At 35.4% G+C, this 19,800-nt stretch overlaps 2 protein-coding genes and 1 long non-coding RNA gene across 3 annotated transcripts in view; 2 read left to right on the top strand and 1 right to left on the bottom strand.

The window, feature by feature from the left end:
• Positions 1-671: 671 nt before the first annotated feature.
• On the bottom strand, positions 672-12,546 carry LOC143065185 (mitochondrial import receptor subunit TOM7 homolog). The gene is made up of 3 exons (XM_076238605.1): positions 12,390-12,546; positions 2,668-2,716; positions 672-846 (listed from the first exon to the last, which is right to left on the bottom strand). The coding sequence occupies exons 1-3, from the start codon at positions 12,490-12,492 to the stop codon at positions 831-833; spliced, it is 168 nt and encodes a 55-aa protein (XP_076094720.1). The 5' UTR covers positions 12,493-12,546; the 3' UTR covers positions 672-830.
• On the top strand, positions 2,983-10,426 carry LOC143065188 (uncharacterized). Its single transcript, XR_012975419.1, has 2 exons — positions 2,983-5,989; positions 10,114-10,426. It is a non-coding gene; the product is annotated as an uncharacterized LOC143065188 (long non-coding RNA).
• Positions 12,547-12,792: 246 nt separating the features above from the next.
• LOC143065186 (methylmalonyl-CoA mutase, mitochondrial-like) overlaps positions 12,793-19,800 on the top strand; it is a 63,867-nt gene continuing 56,859 nt past the window's right edge. Inside the window, exon 1 of the mRNA XM_076238606.1 lies at positions 12,793-12,942. Coding sequence (XP_076094721.1) covers positions 12,889-12,942 — 54 coding nt within the window. The 5' untranslated portion in view covers positions 12,793-12,888. The remainder of the gene's footprint in view (positions 12,943-19,800) is intronic.

Below are 19,800 nucleotides of genomic sequence, written 5' to 3'. Positions count from 1 at the left end.
TGGTTATTTTTATTTGTTTGATTGCTGTCTTAAAAAAGAATACCAATCATTTCCTTTAATTCATAATAATCATAAGATTAAAGCATACCGAAAAAAGTTGCAGAAAACATAAGTGCAACAGACTGATAGATGGAGAGCAAAACTTTATTCCTTAAAGACTATAGACTGCTTGGAAATGATGCAAACTTAGTACTGTGAACAACAACTAACCGGTAAGAGCAATAGTTTTAAACTATAGTCCTGAAAGATTAGAGACAGCTTGGAAATGAAATCTGAATTATTTGTAATGCTTAATTAAGTTTAACCCCGCTGCATTTTTGTGCCTGTCCAGAGGCAGGAGTCAGGAGCCTCTAGTCTTTGTTAGTTGTGTATGATTTTTAATTACAGTTTCTTTTATATATTTTATTTAGAGTTGAGCATGTTGAGGATGACATCCATTATCACTGAACGAGTACACATTTTTGTTTAGGGGCCAGCTGAAGAACACCTCCAAGTGCAGGAATTTCTCGCTGCATTGAAGACCCATTGGTGGACCTCAGCTATTTTCTGCTCTTTGGTCGGATTGTTGTCTCTTTGACACATTCCCCACTTCCATTCTCAATTTAATTAGTACAACATGTACTGTGAACAACGCCTGACTTGTATGTTTATATATATTCAACTACAAAGACTTCATATGTTATACATGTAATCATGGTAATATGAGTTGTAATATATAAATATCACAGGTTTTCACAGTATAAAGCTACAATGTCAATCTATTTTGAAAAGTTCTGATGTTATGACTAGCCATGGACTGTTTGGTCTGCAATATCTCTGTAGATAACTTCTCAACCCCAAAGTATACTGCAATGAAACATAAAAAGTTATTCAAAACATCATGTATATGTTCAATTATCAGACTTATCTAATTGAAAATTTTCTGCTATTTAGTATAATTCATTATGTGTATTTTAATTTTAGAAATGAACTTATTTAATAACATGGAGTTAGTTTCACATAAAACTTACTACTAAGATCAATGAAGATTGGTCTTAAGTCATGAACAAATCAGTATACTTATGATCACACTTAGTTGTAAGTTTTTTTTGTGAAATAGACTCATGAATATTAAGAGATATGTTCCATAGTTGTTTCATTTCAATGTTTTCAATATGTACATGGATAATGGAGGAAATTTATTTATACAAAATATATGTTGATTGCTTTAGATGTACATATAACATATATAGGGTTTTTAATATCAACATTTTTCATAATAATAAATCAAACATTTTTTACCAAACTATTTTAATACTTGATAATCTTTCAACAGATTAACAGGTTTACAGGTAAAGTTGATGGTCAAAGACAATGTCTGCAGTACTTTAAAAATACATGGTTGTATAATATGATGTATTGGATTTTTTGAATAATATTTAGTTAAGTACGGCATCTTTCCTAAATCAATATGTAAACTTCATATTTGCATGTTGCTGGAACAACCATTTTGGAACAGAACAGAATTTCAAAATCATTGAATCAGCATTTTGTTTTGAAATACAAATGTATTACCAATTCTTATGCTTACAGCCACCATTGTCCACACAATATTTACATGGTTAAGTTAAGTAAAGCTGAAAAACTAAATCACTTACATTGATCAGCTAATGCCATATACCACTGTTTAAGGAGTTCATATATTTAAACACCTTGTAAATCATGTTGACTTTAGTTTATCTGTCATTCTAATTATATCAGTAAGGTTATTAATTTATTATTATGTACAAGTGGAATGTTTTCATTGTTAATCAACAAATACAATATACATGATATACTGGTCTATTTCATTTAGTACCATGTAAATATGTAAACATTGTTATCTTTGAGTTCAATACACATTTACATGTATATCAAATTGATCAACATTGTAAAAGTCTGATTAACCAGTAAAGGTGTTTTTATAACAATCTGCCTGAGAATAAGGCACTTGGTGAAAATGTGACAAACAAAAACCTGCTCAGCTTTAAATAAATTTAAGCTAATTGGTATACTGTTTGTTTTCTTTCCCTGTTCTGTTAATTTAAGATATCATTTGGTTTAAAAACACTAGAAAATAACAATTAAGGGGAGATAACCTGTAATTTGCTTTCATTCTACATGTTCTAACCAATATATATCTAAATATTTGTTGAATTACCCGACATGCAGTAACAAAAAAGTAACTCAGGTAACTATAACATTTAACAAACTTAATTCTATAATTCCTTTCTTCATGTACATGTAACAGATATAGAGCTGTCACAAATTAGTTTTAGATAGTGGAAGATTAAGAATTGGAATTCTACCAGTAGATTAAAATGGACCCCTTACATGTACATGCTCTAAAAAATCAATTGCAGTTTAATCAATTGTCATAGTGTTGACATGTCAGAAATATGTAATTAGCAAGTTTTTTTTTCATCAAATTTCTTTGTTTTTATGAAAGATGAGTTATATAATTGATTCTGGGTACAATCTTCGAACTGCATACAGCTGATGTACAATGTATGATATATAACAAGTCTTACCACCACATCTTTCATACTAAAAATTTATGTAAATTGCTTGTTTTGAATGTACATGTATATATTTAAAAAAATGATCATTCAAATCTATTTGATCATCCCATAGTTTATAACAACTAACCTTGCTAATTCTAATGGAGGCATTCCTTCATCAGCACCTCTCTTGAATCCTAAGAAAAAGAACAAGTTGTATTAATACATCAAGTTACTAACCATGGTTACTAAACTATAGGTGAACAATGATTAATGCATACACGTCATGGCCATGTTAATTTTAAACTAACTTGAGAAAAAGAAATGTTACAAAAATGTAAAACATTTTTATACAAATATGATTATGGATATAAAAAAACTGAGACAAGTCAGAGAATATCTGTTTCCTAACTTTCCTTTGATATATTTTTTATATGTATCTTAACATGGAATACATTGTCACGATCCAGATGTATTTTATAGAGTTATTCACATATTTATTTAGTCGAGCTTGTATATAGATAACGATTGTGAAATTGTCGTCATGATCAGAGAATTGCACTTGCAGTCTTTGCGCAGGACGCCTATTGTTCACGGTTTATTTTATACATAGTTTTAACATACGCTTTGATGTATATATGTACGTTTGGCCTAAGTTTGGTTCACCTGTGTTTAAACGCACACTGATTAGGCTTGGCCTATTTACACACCTGTTGACTATTTTTAAATAGTGGTCAATCGAGTTCTTCGGACAAGTTTGGCTATTTTTAAACAGTGGTCAGATGATTTCTTTGGACACGTTGTCATTTCATTTCTGCTTGGGATTTTCGTGTGGAAGGATGCCACACTCGTTAGAGCATTTCATATTTGTTAGCTAAATTTAACCTACAATGGTTCTACTGTATAGAGTGCATCAATTCCGAGGTAAGTGTTTTATTCTTACATATATTTATATATACTTTTCTGTATGTTACTTTGTTTATCAAATTTCCGAAACTTTCAGACTTCTGCAGATAATTTTCCATTATGTAAATTGTATAATTTAGAATATTTTGTAAACGGATTTAAAGATATGAAAACAATGTTTTATATTCAGATATTTGCGGTTTTACTAGTGAACAAGAACAAGATTGTTAATTACGGGTACATATTGAATGTACGTGATATTTATGTGTACAAGGTTCCGAATTTCCTTATGTACGTGAAACTATCATGCAAGGTTATGATATTTATTACAGTATGACACATTTTGCTACATATAAAATGTATGTGCGTATTTATCTATGTAAATTAATAGAATATATATGTTCATTTTATGAACGTGAGATTATAGAGTTCATGTTTATGTTGCATGAACGTGCAAGTAAAAAGCATATCTAAATTGATAATCGTACTAAAGAGTTTGTACAATTATATTATTACCAGGTTCCAGCCTGCACCAGGGTTATACAATGCTGCGGTGTTAAGGAGTGGTCATACAGATTGAACGCAATCATACATGATAATTCATCAAACAACATATCTACATATTATAGTGGAACTGTCGTGCACGATACAATAACCGTCATAACGATACCATAACCGTCATAACGATATAAAGGGAAGTAATCTGGATATACAATACAAACTACTGAAGCTGTTGGACTATTTATTTGGACTTTAATATTTATAATAATTTGATGTATTTTTCTTCTTAATTGTTTATTTTTTTTGTTTGTTTATTAAATAATTTATTTATTCTAATCGTTGATTCTTTTGTCAATATTGTAAAATAGCACTGAAAGACTTCTCCATCCGTCCGTCCGTGACAATTGGTGTCAGAAGTGGGATAAGTCTGAAGTGTTTTTTCTTATACATTTTGAAGTTAAATTTATATTTTCTATAGAAGAATTATTTTTTTTATATACATTGAATATACATTCATAACGTGTAGTAAAGCTTACTATTGTATTTTTCAGAAACTGTAATGTCGACAGAAACCTGATAGTTTGGAACCTCAGAATTTGTAAAATTTCTACACTACAGTGCCTCGGGGTTGTTGCACGCTGCAAGTACAAACAGTAGATTTAATGTAGGTATTGTTATTTAGAGTAAATTTGGACTAAGGCGATTGTTTATTTTGTGTTGTGATTGACACTTGTGGACCAGGCTATGGTCAACTGTGATACTAAAGCGTAGTGTTACGAGATATATATATGTGATATATTGAGCATTGTCCTTAGTCTAGTTTATTGTTACATAGCAAGTCATATTAGCAGGAATCAATCATGGAGACTCTAAAAGAGTTACGACAGTATGGTGAGTCGTTGGGGTTAGCCAATGAAGATTTAATTAGGTTCATTGAGTCACAACAGGCGAAACAGCGCGATGATAGACGTTTTGAAAGAGAAAGAGAGAAGGAAGAATGGGAAGTTGAAAAGGTAAGATTAGAACATGAGTTGGAATTGAAAAGACTAGATAATACTCGTTTATTGGAAACTGAAAAACACAGGGAAGAAAAATGTAATGTTAACCCCTCAAAGGTACCTAAACTACCTCCTTTTGAGGAAGGTACTGATGATATGGATGCATATTTGCGTCGTTATGAAAGGTATGCTATATCGCAAAAGTGGGACAAATCAATATGGGCCACTCATTTGAGTGCACTTCTTAAAGGTAATGCATTAAATGTGTACGCTTTGATGCCCTCAGATCAAGCATTAGATTATGATGCTCTTAAGACATGTTTGTTGAAGAGGTATAACATGACTGAAGATGGCTTTAAGCAGAAGTTTAGATCTTGTCGTCCAGAGTTTGGTGAAACGTTTCAACAGTTTTCTGTTCGTTTGGGTAGTTATTTTAGTAGGTGGATTGATATGTCTAATGTTTTGAAGACGTTTGATGGACTTTATGATCTTATGTTAAGAGATCAGTTTTTACACATATGTAATAACGAGGTAATGTTATTTCTGAAAGAGAGAGTACCGAAGTCCATAGATGATATGACTCGGTATGCTGATCAATTTAAGGAGGCAAGGCGAGTAAATATAGTATCACTTACAAATCAGACTCAAAAAGGTAAGCCACAGCCGTCTCAAAAACCCAACAATGCACGGAACCAAGAACCGCCAAAGCAAAGTGACAGAGATAGAAATAGACATACAGGAGGTTATGGCGGTGGAAACAGGTTTGATAGAAAGTGCTTTAAGTGCAACAAATCAGATCACTTGATATCGAACTGTCCATTATTGAAAAACAAGGTTGGTAATGTACAAAATAGTGGTTCACGGGGAAAGGAAACTCCAATCTGCGGGAATGTTATTACTCTTACTGATAGCATTATTACTACACAGGTAAGTAATCTTACAATACCTGAACAGTGTGAAAAGAAACCAATCAAAATGCCTGTAGCTAAAGGTAAGTTAGGTAACCGTGTTGTGACAGTACTTCGCGATACAGGATGTAATGGAGTTGTTATAAAGAAAAGTCTTGTAAGTATAGATTGTTTTCTAGACGATTATCAGACATGTGTATTAGCTGATGGATCGAGTGTTAAAGTACCTATAGCTATAATTACTATAGACAGTCCTTATTATCAAGGTGAAGTAAAAGCATGGTGTATGGAACAACCATTATATGATGTTATTATAGGAAACATAGATGGTGCTAGGGAGCCTTATGATCCCGATATATCTCCGACGGTAAGTGTAGTAACTCGACAGCAAGCGAAGAAGAGAGATAATCCATATCCGAAATTAAAAGTTCCAGGAAGTATTAAAGATGTTAGTCTAGAGGACATTGAGCATGAACAGCAGTCTGATGCAAGTTTGTCGAAGCTTAGACAGTATGTAGCTGAAGGCAGAAACTTTGAGAAGACCAATGGTACAAAGGTAAATTACATATTGAAGAAGAAACTTATGTATAGAGAATTTATGTCGCCAAAAGTAGAAAATGGTAAGTTATTCCGTCAGTTGGTCGTTCCTGAAGTTTATAGAAGCGATGTCATGAAATTAGCACACGAGTCATTGATGGCGGGACATATGGCTACACGACGTACAGTTTATCGTGTATTATCAGAGTTTTACTGGCCAGGAGTTGAATCCGATGTTAAGCGGTATTGCCAGTCCTGTGATATTTGCCAACGCACTGTACCAAAAGGTAAGCAAGTTAGAGCTCCTTTGGGAAAAACCCCTATCATAGATGTACCTTTTCGAAGAGTAGCTGTAGATATAGTTGGACCTTTAGTACCAGTAACTGATAAAGGAAATCGGTATATACTAACACTTGTTGATTACGCTACAAGGTATCCAGAAGGAGTAGCTTTACCATCTATCGAGACAGAAAGGGTAGCAGAAGCATTGATTGATATATTTTGTCGGGTAGGTTTTCCAAGAGAGATGTTGACAGATATGGGCGCACAATTTACTTCCAATTTAATGTCTGAGGTAAGTAGACTGATTTCACTTCGGCAGCTTACTACCACACCGTATCATCCTATGTGTAACGGACTCGTTGAAAGGTTTAACGGTACGATGAAGCTGATGTTGAAGCGACTATGTGCAGAGCGTCCGCGAGATTGGGATAAGTATTTAGGACCAGCATTATTTGCCTACAGAGAAGTACCTCAGGAGAGTGTTTTATTTTCCCCATTTGAATTGGTATATGGTTGGCCAGTCAGAGGTCCAATGACCATTCTTAAAGAATTGTGGACTAGAGAAATTACTGATCCTGAAGTGAGGTCCACATACGAGTATGTTATCAATTTACGAGAAAGATTGGAATCGACTTGTGAATTGGTTAAACAAAACTTGGAGAAAGCGTCACGTAAACAGTCGCGTATATATAACAGAAAGTCACGTTCAAGAAAGATGAAGGTAGGTCAAAAGGTATTGGTGCTACTACCCACTAAAGCAAATAAGTTGCTGATGCATTGGAAAGGACCATTCTCTATAGTAGAAAAGATCAGTGACCTTGATTACAGAATTGATATGAGAGGTAAACTTAAAATGTTTCATGTCAACATGCTGAAACTGTATGTTGAACGTGAGCAAACTAACGTGTGCGTTACTGCACCAGATCACAAGGTAGGTTTTGTTGCTACAGTATCAGTTATAGATCTCGAAAATGAGGATGCAGACGATGTAGACAATTACGAAAGTGAGTTAATCGAAACGCCTGTTGCAGTTGCTAAGGAGACATTACGAGATGTTCATATTAACGAAGCTTTAAAAGCAAATGAAACTGTTAAGGTACAGTGTTTACTAGATAAGTTCTCACACGTGTTGACAGATATTCCAGGTAGGACAAATGTACTACAGCACGATATCAAGTTGACTTCTGATGATCCTGTTCGATTTAAACCTTATCCCATACCATATGCTATGCTAGACACGGTAAATAAGGAAGTCGATAAGATGATAGAAATGGATATCATTGAGCGATCAGATAGTCCTTATTCAAGTCCATTTGTGATTGTGAAGAAGAAAGATCAGAGTAATCGGTTTTGTATAGATTTTAGAGGTTTAAATAGTATTACAATTTTCGACGCAGAAACGATGGGTAATATAGAAGAGATGTTTTCAAAGTTGTCTGGTTATCAGTTTATATCTAAAATTGATTTAACCAAGGGATATTGGCAAATTAGTCTTGTGGATGCTGCAAAACCCAAAACAGCATTCCAAACACCTAGAGGATTGTTCCAATTCAAGGTTCTGCCATTTGGCTTAGTCAATAGTGGTGCTACTTTTGTACGTTGTATGAGAAAAGTTTTAGAAGGGTTGGAAAACGTTGATAACTTTGTTGACGATATTATTGTGTACACACGTTCTTTTAATCACCATATGGAGGTTTTGGAGAGTGTATTTGAGAGGTTGGCATCTGCTAATTTGTCAGCAAGACCCTCAAAGTGTTATATAGCGTATAGCAGTCTTGAAGTTTTAGGTCACATTGTCGGAACAGATCGCCTTTCACCAAATCCAGATAAAATTGAGGTAATCAAAAATGCTCATAGGCCTACAACCAAGAAACAAGTTAGAAGTTTCATTGGCATGGCTGAATTTTACAGAAAGTTTGTTCCCAATTTCTCAGATATAGCTAGTCCGCTTACTGATCTGACGAAAAAGGGACAACCAAATCAGGTACGTTGGGAAGCTATTCATGAAAGAGCATTTTCAAGTTTGAAGAATGCATTAGTAAAAGCTCCTGTTTTAAAGTTGCCGAACTTTTCTCAGGTATTTATCCTTCAAACTGATGCTTCTGATAATGGAATAGGCGCTATACTGCTACAGGATGAAGATAATATTAGATTGCCTGTATCGTACGCTAGTAAAAAACTGAAAGCTAGTGAACGAAATTACTCCACTATCGAGAAAGAATGCCTAGCCATTGTATGGGCAATCAGCAAATTTCAAAGGTATTTATATGGTAAACAGTTTATATTAGAGACCGACCATCAACCTTTGATATATTTGCAAAAGTCTAAAATTGCAAATGCACGATTGATGAGATGGTCACTCTTGTTACAGCCGTATAGGTTCAGGATTGTTGCCATCAAAGGAAAGGACAACGTTGGAGCAGATTTTTTGAGTCGTATATAGGATCGTGGAGATAAATGAAAGTAAGAATACTTTCTCAAATTTGGGAGGTGATGTCACGATCCAGATGTATTTTATAGAGTTATTCACATATTTATTTAGTCGAGCTTGTATATAGATAACGATTGTGAAATTGTCGTCATGATCAGAGAATTGCACTTGCAGTCTTTGCGCAGGACGCCTATTGTTCACGGTTTATTTTATACATAGTTTTAACATACGCTTTGATGTATATATGTACGTTTGGCCTAAGTTTGGTTCACCTGTGTTTAAACGCACACTGATTAGGCTTGGCCTATTTACACACCTGTTGACTATTTTTAAATAGTGGTCAATCGAGTTCTTCGGACAAGTTTGGCTACTTTTAAACAGTGGTCAGATGATTTCTTTGGACACGTTGTCATTTCATTTCTGCTTGGGATTTTCGTGTGGAAGGATGCCACACTCGTTAGAGCATTTCATATTTGTTAGCTAAATTTAACCTACAATGGTTCTACTGTATAGAGTGCATCAATTCCGAGGTAAGTGTTTTATTCTTACATATATTTATATATACTTTTCTGTATGTTACTTTGTTTATCAAATTTCCGAAACTTTCAGACTTCTGCAGATAATTTTCCATTATGTAAATTGTATAATTTAGAATATTTTGTAAACGGATTTAAAGATATGAAAACAATGTTTTATATTCAGATATTTGCGGTTTTACTAGTGAACAAGAACAAGATTGTTAATTACGGGTACATATTGAATGTACGTGATATTTATGTGTACAAGGTTCCGAATTTCCTTATGTACGTGAAACTATCATGCAAGGTTATGATATTTATTACAGTATGACACATTTTGCTACATATAAAATGTATGTGCGTATTTATCTATGTAAATTAATAGAATATATATGTTCATTTTATGAACGTGAGATTATAGAGTTCATGTTTATGTTGCATGAACGTGCAAGTAAAAAGCATATCTAAATTGATAATCGTACTAAAGAGTTTGTACAATTATATTATTACCAGGTTCCAGCCTGCACCAGGGTTATACAATGCTGCGGTGTTAAGGAGTGGTCATACAGATTGAACGCAATCATACATGATAATTCATCAAACAACATATCTACATATTATAGTGGAACTGTCGTGCACGATACAATAACCGTCATAACGATACCATAACCGTCATAACGATATAAAGGGAAGTAATCTGGATATACAATACAAACTACTGAAGCTGTTGGACTATTTATTTGGACTTTAATATTTATAATAATTTGATGTATTTTTCTTCTTAATTGTTTATTTTTTTTGTTTGTTTATTAAATAATTTATTTATTCTAATCGTTGATTCTTTTGTCAATATTGTAAAATAGCACTGAAAGACTTCTCCATCCGTCCGTCCGTGACATACATGTATGTCTGAAATAACAGAAAAAACAAAAAAATTTGGGTTTCCATGCCTGACAAGAAAAAATCATTATTTACATACCAAAAAAAAGGGTATCGGGATCGTTCGCCCTGATTACATGTTTGCCCTAGGTTCGTTCGCACTGAGTTTGTTCACCCTGGTAATCCGTTCGCCCTGGGTTCGTTCGCCCTATTTTCATTTATGATATGTACAATGGATACGTTACATTAATGAAAGAAATATATATTTATATATATTAAAATTTATGTATATCTATTAAAAGTTAAATACAGAATATTAATGAAATAAAATTCTTGGCTGCATTGTTACACTTTATTTTATAATTACTTTTAATTACTGTTGATTGAATTTTGATTGCTGATAATTTGAAATCTTTGATATCACTGATTGTTATATGAATTGTCTTTGATGGTCTAATAATGAAAACATTTTTCTCAAATAAAATTTTTACAAAGTTATTGCCAAACTGTACAAGCCGTCCGACAACCCACTAGACAACGCTCAGCCGCTGCAGTAAAGAATTTTAGATCAATTAACACTTTGAACTTTGAACACTTTCTTATGTATAACTTTAGTATCATTTTTATTGATCAAATCATGTGTGGAAATGTAAAGTAAAAGGATGTGTGATAGTGATTTCCTAGTAACATAATTACATACAGATACTAACTTAGTTCTCAATAGGTCGTAAATATTCGGCAAAATTGTAGACTGACTTCAACATATTCAATTAAATACACACAACACAACACTATAATAAAAAATAAAAATCAGGACGAACGGTCTCAGGGCGAAACGGAACAAGGGCGAACAGTAACTAGGGCGAACCGAAATCAGGGCGGGTGGACCTGGATTAAAAAAAAAGCAAAGGATGAGCATATAATAAGTCATGCAATACAAGAGGGTCTGGATCGGGGGTCTATAATTGTAAGTCATTTTTCTCTATTCAGACTTTTATTTATATTTTTAGACCATTATATTATGAATCTCTATTGTTTTTGTTTCTCTAAATCCCATTAAATCTTGACTAGGGGACAGTAAAAGAGAAACAACGAAAACCAAAATCTGTTATTATTGGTCCTGAAAACAAACAAAAATCTAACTTTGTTAACCAGAAATTACAATTTTTAAATTATTTGTTTCAACATATCTCTGAAATGGTTCACACATAATTGATGAGAATAGAAATGGGGATAGTTTCATGAAGAATAATGATTGCTTAATGAAGTTTACGGTAATTTTTGGTGCATGACGATAAATAGTCCAAATAATTATGACTTCTCGATGTCCCAGAAAAAAATTAGAATAGCCTTGCCAGACGTCATAATTATTTGGACTATTGAAAGAAGGCTTCCCAGAAAAAAATTAAAATAGCCTTGCCAGACGTCATAATTATCTGGACTAGACGATAAAATGTACACGTTCTTATAGACTGAAAAAATCAACTGATTTTGACACAGAATGTCATTTTTTTTCTAAAAATGATGCTAGCAATAATTATTAGAAACTTCTAAAAATCAGGAATAGAATATTTTGACGAATCGCAGTAAAATTTAACCAATTTGAAGCAAACGGAAGCAGTAAATTACCGTTTAACGCCTGACAGTGGTTAAGGGCATTACTACCCTCATACCCTCATAGTATCGATAAAAGATCTTGCTATAGACTGTCTAGGGTAGATAGCCTATGATAGGCAGAAAAAAAGTGCCCTAGTTACTACATCATGTTCTGAGAGGAGTGCTATAGTTTAAATCAGCTAAATCTTACCAAGGATTTGTATAGTAAAATAGTAAACTTACTATGGATACAAATCCTTGATCTTACTGACCTATTGACGATTTTGTTTTCTTATTTCTAAAACCCAAATTACCCATATATAAAACTGTTGGAATGAATCCATATTGAAATGTTACTCTAACAAGTTTAAGAACAGAGGAAAGTCTCTTTTTAGCTTCTGGACTCATGTCTGCCATAGCTTTACTTTTAAAATTAATGTTGAAATAACGTACAATTTCACTGGTTCAAGGTTTCTTTCAACCAATCAAAACCAGCCTTTCATCTGACAACAAAAATGTCTGCGCCCATGCACAACGAATTTTCAATGACTTTAAGGTGTTTTTATGCTCTATCATTCTTATCATTACTCTTCTATTGCAAATTTCTCAACATCTTTAAAATATTAAGTAAAATTATCATTAACGACCTTATGTAAAAGAGATAAAGTATAGCGTTTGCAGAAAAACGTCTATTCCATTCGGAATACACAAGTTTTTACGTAATAAAACCTGACCTTGAGAAAACATTCGTATGCCCCCTGTTTTTTGCCTTGTCTAGTGCTAAGCCGACAGAAAACCTCGTAAAAACAAATAATGTATAAAATACGAAATGTTACTGGCCGGTTTCTATGCAGACAGACATTACAGGTATATTTAAACCTTTAACAAAAAAATCAAGAGAATGCCACTTCCATGAAAACAGTCTTAATCTCGAAAAGACTGTCACACAAGTGAGGAGGTTTATAGCTAAGAGAAACTTGAGCTGTTAAGACATTTCGGCCCAGGCATATTTGTTTCGGTCACTATCATCTGTAGCCTAAAAACAGGCTTCCCTCTACATGGTGTCTGTCACAGCGTCTCTCCGTCCTGTCTGGTTAGCGCTTTCATGTGTACAATTCTTGCAAGATTTTTATTAACAGTATATCATCTAGGTTTACAGTCAGGGGACTTACTGAAATAAGTGATTTTTAAATCACTTATTTGAGTAGCAAATTCAAGGTTTTGTCACAAATTGGGATTTTGTAGTTTTTTCGAAATTTTAAACACATAGGTTTACATAATATCTTTTAATTAATAATATTAAAAAAAATATGAACTTTTTGCTTCTTTTAAGTAGCAAGGTTAATGCCTTTGATGCTATCATTTAGCTGAAAATTCTATTTTAGCTGAAAAAATGCTATAATAATGGCTTTACATATTATGAACTGATACTTTCTTAAAAGATTTTTCCCAGCAGTGGGAGTATTTTTCCTGTGAAGTTCAAGGTTTCATCTTTCAGATTATGTAATAAAATTCTACTGTTCGCAATAAAAATTTCACTGTTCGGAGGTGTTGAAATTAGTGGGGGTTATTAAAAGAATGATACTTAAAGAAGTGATTTTTGGGAAGGAAATTGAGGTCTGATACTTAAACAAGTGATTTTTATGTCATTATCTTAGATTCAGTACAATGTCATCACCTGAGATGACCTGGTCATCCTAGACAACACAGATTTTATAGCTATAAATACGTTACCATCATAAATTCTGAGTGTAACCCCAATTGCGTCATAGGTCAGATGGAAAATCCCAACTAAAAATAAACGTACTCTCACTGGTCCGGACATATACCCCTGTTTGCCCATATTCTTCCATTCAATTTCCATCTGCGACATCGGTCACACGTGCACATCAAGTTTTACAGATTCAACAGAGAAGTGTTTAGTTTTTTGAATAGCTTAATTGCTTTTCATATATATTGTGTATTTTATTGGAAATATATTCCCTTGTTTTGTTTAAATTTCTAAACAAATTATTTAAAGTAAAATTTATTATGGACTTTAATTTGAATAGTCCGTATGTAAGTATTCCTGGTTCGGACTATCTCTTAGATGGGTCACTACCTTTAAGTCCCCCCCAAACTACCAGTACATTGACCGGAGTTTCGACAACGGTGTCTGGTATTGCTACCTATCCGACCCTTTCACAAGGTTCGGCCATGCATTTTGGGGGGGTACCTACGTCAACTTCGGTGACTCATACTTTATCTAGGTCTGTTAATTCAGCGGGTACTATTAGTTCTGTCCCAGGTACAGCTATGGGCTTGAACTTGCCAGGTTCTAGACCCCCATTATCCTATTGTGGGTATATGCTTCCCAACACGGGCACACAACCTTTACCCTCATGGTCTCAGCCACCTTGGCCACAGTCTTACCCTTATGGTGGGTTTATGCCAAACCAACCTGGTTTTTGGCCTTATAGGGACAATTTCTATGGTCCCCCTTCTGGGGTAGCTACTGCACCACCTTTAGCTCCTGCTCTACCCGTAGCAGTATCTTTGACTTCTGCAGTAGCTCCTTCTACCACCGTACCTGACTCTCAAGCTTCTAGTTCTTCTCATGGTACTCAGGTTTCTGATCATGCATCACCTTTGGATGGTTTACAGAAGTTACTTTTAGACTTTGGTGAGTCTTTCAAGGCTGAATTTAGTACTCTATCCAGTCGTATGACTCTACTGGAAAATAGAGTTTCTTCTCATCAACCTTCTCCAGCTAAGTCTGTAGAATGTGATGAGAGGGAGGATGACGAGCTTTCTGTTTCCCCTGGGAGTCATGAAAGGGCTTTCCTCACTGATGAGGATGTTGAAAGTTCTTCTTCTCCCAAGGTATCGAAGACGGCCCCTGAGCCTTCTTCTAAGTCAGCTCAACAACCTCCCACCAAGGAGACTGAGGATCCTCCTTCCTTGAAGGATCTTAGGGATAAGGTGTATACCTTGATGAGGGATGAAGCACATATCCCTTTTCTCTCTCCTTCCAAGCCGAAGAAACCTTCTTCAACTTTTGAAGCTTCCTGTGGTATTTCTCAGGATACTGTGACTTCTCACAATTCTTTTCCTGAATCTGGCCATATGACTTTTGCTTTACAATTTATTAATGAAGGTATCGCTAATTCTGCTAGTGAAAAGGTTGCTAATAACAATATCTCAGGATTTGGAATGTCATCCTTTTCTGATCAGGTTAAGTACAAGGATTTTGATATCTTTGATTCTTCACTGGGTAGACTTGTTCCCAGTTGTGACAAATCTATGTCATCTTTATTGGGAAAAAAGCCAGTAGATGGTCTTCGTCTCACTCAACCTGTTTGGTCAAAGACTGAGAATCTCCTTCGTAGTGCTTCTCAAGTTCTTGGCACAGCCGAACATTTTCTAGCTGCAACCGGACATTTGCTTAAACAGCGAAGATTCGGTTGTTCCAGCAGAAGTACGATCCTTCTTACTTCAACTGGATAAAGCTTTAGGTTCATCTCAGTTGCTTTTAATGGGTTCTATTGCTAATTGCACCCTATCTAAAAGAGCAGAGTTTCTTGAAAACATTTCTATCGCTGAGCCTTTGAAAGATTCTTTACTGAAATCTCCACTCTCTGACAAGATGTTTGGTTTACCCTTACAGCGGGTTCAAGAGGAACTCAGCAAAAACCCTCCTCCAGTCAAAGTTAGTGTACAAGTTACTAATGGCAAGAGGTCGGTTAATGCTACATCTAGTTCTAATAGTACTTCTGCTTCAGGTGGTCCTCCTTCTTCTGCTAAGAAAAGGAAGAATAACTACGGCAAACCGCAGAACAAACCCAATAACTCAGGAAAAAGCTCAGGTAAGCCTTCTGGTGGTTTTAAGGGTTCCAAGAAACCTGGGTCTAGTACCTAGGTTCTTGCCCCCTCGTACGTTATTGACAGCTTCCCCAGGGGAAAATTTACAACAAGTTCCTCAAAAATCAATACCAGTAGGGGGGAGGTTAAGTTTTTTCCTAAATCAGTGGAAGAAAATTACCTCAGACTGTTATGTGCTGTCAATAATTCGAGGGGGATTAACACTTCAGTTCAAGAACCCACTTCCTCTATCTGCAGTTCCAATAAGTTTGTCTCATACACAAGACCCAGTCAAGTGTCAACTTCTATCAGTAGAAGTGGACACTATGTTACAAAAAGCTGCAATAGAGGAGGTGTCGATCTTAACTCTGTCTCCGGGATTTTATTCCCGTCTTTTTCTGGTTCCAAAAAAGACTGGAGGAATGAGGCCAGTCATAGACCTATCTATTCTGAACAAATTTCTTATTGTTCCCCACTTCAAAATGGAAACAAACAGATCCATCAGGGCTTCAATCCTTCCAGGAATGTGGACTACTTCTCTGGATCTTTCAGACGCGTATTTCCACATTCCCATTTCCAAAACTTACAGGAAATACCTTCGCTTTGTTTGGAACAACAAAGTTTTCCAGTTCAAGGCTCTCCCTTTTGGCTTGTCTACAGCCCCTTTGGCTTTTACCAAAATCATGCAGGCAGCTATAGCTCACCTACATTCCCTGTCTATTCAGATTCATTCCTATCTGGACGATTCCCTTCTCAAGGAATTTTGCCCAATCAAATTGAGGGTTCAGACAGACTTGGTCATCAATTGTTTTCTGTCCCTAGGCTTCCTTATCTCTTGGAAAAAGTCAGAGATAATTCCGTCTCAAGACTTTGTTTTCCTGGGAGAACATTTCCTAACCAGTGTAGGCCTAGTCCTCCCACCAGAGGAGAAATTTACAAAACTATGTCAGAAAATACATTTATTCCTGACGGTTCAATCAGTCACAGCACGTCAATTCTTGCAACTTCTGGGTCTATTGAACTCTCTGGCAGATGTAATTCCATTGGGACGACTTCACATTCGTCCGCTTCAGTTTTATCTGCACAAGTTATGGATTGCAGCTTCACAAGAATGGGAAGCATTGATTCCAATCACTCAGCCTTTATTTCCACACCTTCAATGGTGGTTAGTACGGGAAAATGTAATGAGGGGCCTATGTCTGTCCCCTCAAGTTCCCAGTCTAACATTATTCACAGATGCCTCCACCCTCGGTTGGGGAGCATATCTGGAGGGGCTTACAATCTCGGGAGTCTGGAGTCCAGATCTTTTGGAAGAGCATATCAATATATTGGAAATGAAAGCAGTTCTGTTTGCACTGAATCATTTCCAAATGTCTCTAAAGAATCAGTCTGTCATTCTGGCCACGGACAACACAACAGTTGTAGCTTATCTCAAGAATCAGGGAGGAACTCATTCACCTTCTCTTTATCAGATAGCCAGAGACATTCTCCTTCTGTGTTTTCAACTCCAGGTTCATCTAGTGGTGAGACATATTGCGGGGCACCTCAATATTCTAGCCGACACTCTATCCAGATCCCTTGCTCCAGTAAACACGGAGTGGGAACTACTTCAAGTAGTTTTCAAAGCTGTGACTCTTCATTGGGGGTCACCTCAGATAGATCTGTTTGCGACCAGTCTCAATCACAAACTTCTAACATTTGTGTCTCCGGTTCCAGATCCAAAATCTTTTGCAGTAGACGCAATGAGCCTATCTTGGAAAGGAATGTTCGGGTACGCCTTCCCTCCTTTCAGGTTTCTCTCCCCAGTACTTCAGAAAATAGCAGGGGAAAATTGCAAGATCATAGTTATTGCTCCAGCATGGCCAAAACAGTCTTGGTTTCCAGACCTTCTGCGCCTATCATGTGCTTGTCCTCTGGTTCTACCTCTGAGACCAGACCTTCTGTCTCAAATCAAGGGCAAGGTTCTTTATCAAAATCCAGAAAAACTTCATCTACACGCCTGGCTTCTCTCAGGGTTAGCCTCAGAAAGAGAGGTTTTTCTGAAGGAGCAACCAAGCATCTCACAAAGTCTGTCAGAGACTCCACTAGCATTGTCTATGATGCAAAATGGTCAATCTTCTCAGATTGGTGTAGTGAGCGGGAAATTGATCCTTTCCAAGTCACTGTACAACAATTAGCAGACTTTCTAGTTTTTCTTTTTGAATCCAAAGGATTATGTCCCTCTACTATTAAGGGATATAGATCAGCTATCTCAAGAACTATTCATATTTCTGGTGGCCCAGATTTTGGAATCAATGAGCATATTTCTCTTTTGGTTCGTAGTTTTAGTCTTGAAAGACCAAGACAAAAAACTTTAGTTCCTAAGTGGGACCTTGGACTAGTTTTATCCTTTTTAAAACTTCCTCCTTTCGAACCAGCAGAAACAATAGATTTAAGGTTTCTTTCCTATAAATGCTGTTTTCTTTTAGCTTTGGCTTCTGGACGGAGAAGGAGTGAAATCCATGCCTTCTCTATTTCTGATGCTTGCCTTCGATTTAACAGGGATAAATCTTCTGTTACTCTTTTAACGGATCCTGCTTTTTTGGCAAAGAATCAGATTCCAGATAAGGGTGCAGAACCAGTTGTGATTCCTGCACTCCCTAGCGATTCTATTTCTGTACTTTTATGTCCAGTAAGAATCCTATCTATTTATCTGGAAAGAACGTGTAGTTTACGTTCTGTTTCTAACTCAAGACTCTTTATTCCTATTAAAAAAGGAATCTCAGATCTTTCTGTTAAAACTATTTCTACTTGGATATGCAAATGCATATCTTTAGCTTATGGTTCTTCTAAGGCAGAACTTTTAAATAGTTTTAATGTTAAAGCTCATGATGTTAGGGGTATCTCTACATCCTGGGCTCTGTTTAACAGTGCATCTTTAGAAGAGGTACTGTCTGCAGGTTTCTGGAGAAATGAGAACTCTTTTATATCTCACTACCTCCAATCTATGGCTACTTTTGCCGAAAGTTTATACTCTCTTGGACCTATAGTTTCAGCACAAAGATTGAACTTTCCTCCTGTTTCTTCTGTTACAGGGGATTCAGCTTTACGTTAGATTCTGTTACTCAGAATTTATGATGGTAACGTATTTATAGCTATAAAATATTCAAATTTTAAAGTAAATTTGGATTTTATTAGATAAATACTTACCATCATAAATTATAGGTCCCACCCACCTCCCCTTCATCCCCTTTCCTTATGTTTCTGTCTTGAGGAAATTGAATGGAAGAATATGGGCAAACAGGGGTATATGTCCGGACCAGTGAGAGTACGTTTATTTTTAGTTGGGATTTTCCATCTGACCTATGACGCAATTGGGGTTACACTCAGAATTTATGATGGTAAGTATTTATCTAATAAAATCCAAATTTACTTTAAAATTTGAATATGTTGGTTCTGATAAGTTTAGAAACATAATTAGTCCCTGGATCATTAGTATTCTATATTTAAAGCTACAATAAAATTAAATCACTTCTTCTAGTGATTAATTTGTACTACTTAAATAGGTGATTATTAAAGAAAGACAACTCTAACTTCCATCCTTTATGGAAATAATGTAACTTGAATCAGTGATTTAGAAAATCACTCATTTAAGTAAGTCCCCTGACTGGTTTATATCAGCAATGTCATGGATGAGTAGAAAAATCAGTGCCAATCGATTATTTATTTATACACCCGTTTAGTGTATTATCGTATACCATCATCATGGTCATGACCGTTGTCTGTCCGTCTATCTGTCCATCGTCAACATGTCGGACATTACATGTAGCTCCAAAATGCTTTACCCAATTTGCATAAAACTTAAGTGATTTATTTTCTATTGATGGTAGCTCCATTTTTTTATTA

Source organism: Mytilus galloprovincialis, chromosome 2 (genome assembly GCF_965363235.1).
Source record: "Mytilus galloprovincialis chromosome 2, xbMytGall1.hap1.1, whole genome shotgun sequence".
Lineage (NCBI taxonomy): Eukaryota > Metazoa > Mollusca > Bivalvia > Mytilida > Mytilidae > Mytilus > Mytilus galloprovincialis.
Note: the sequence above shows the minus strand (reverse complement) of the source record. Positions and strands in the feature narration are given on the sequence as shown.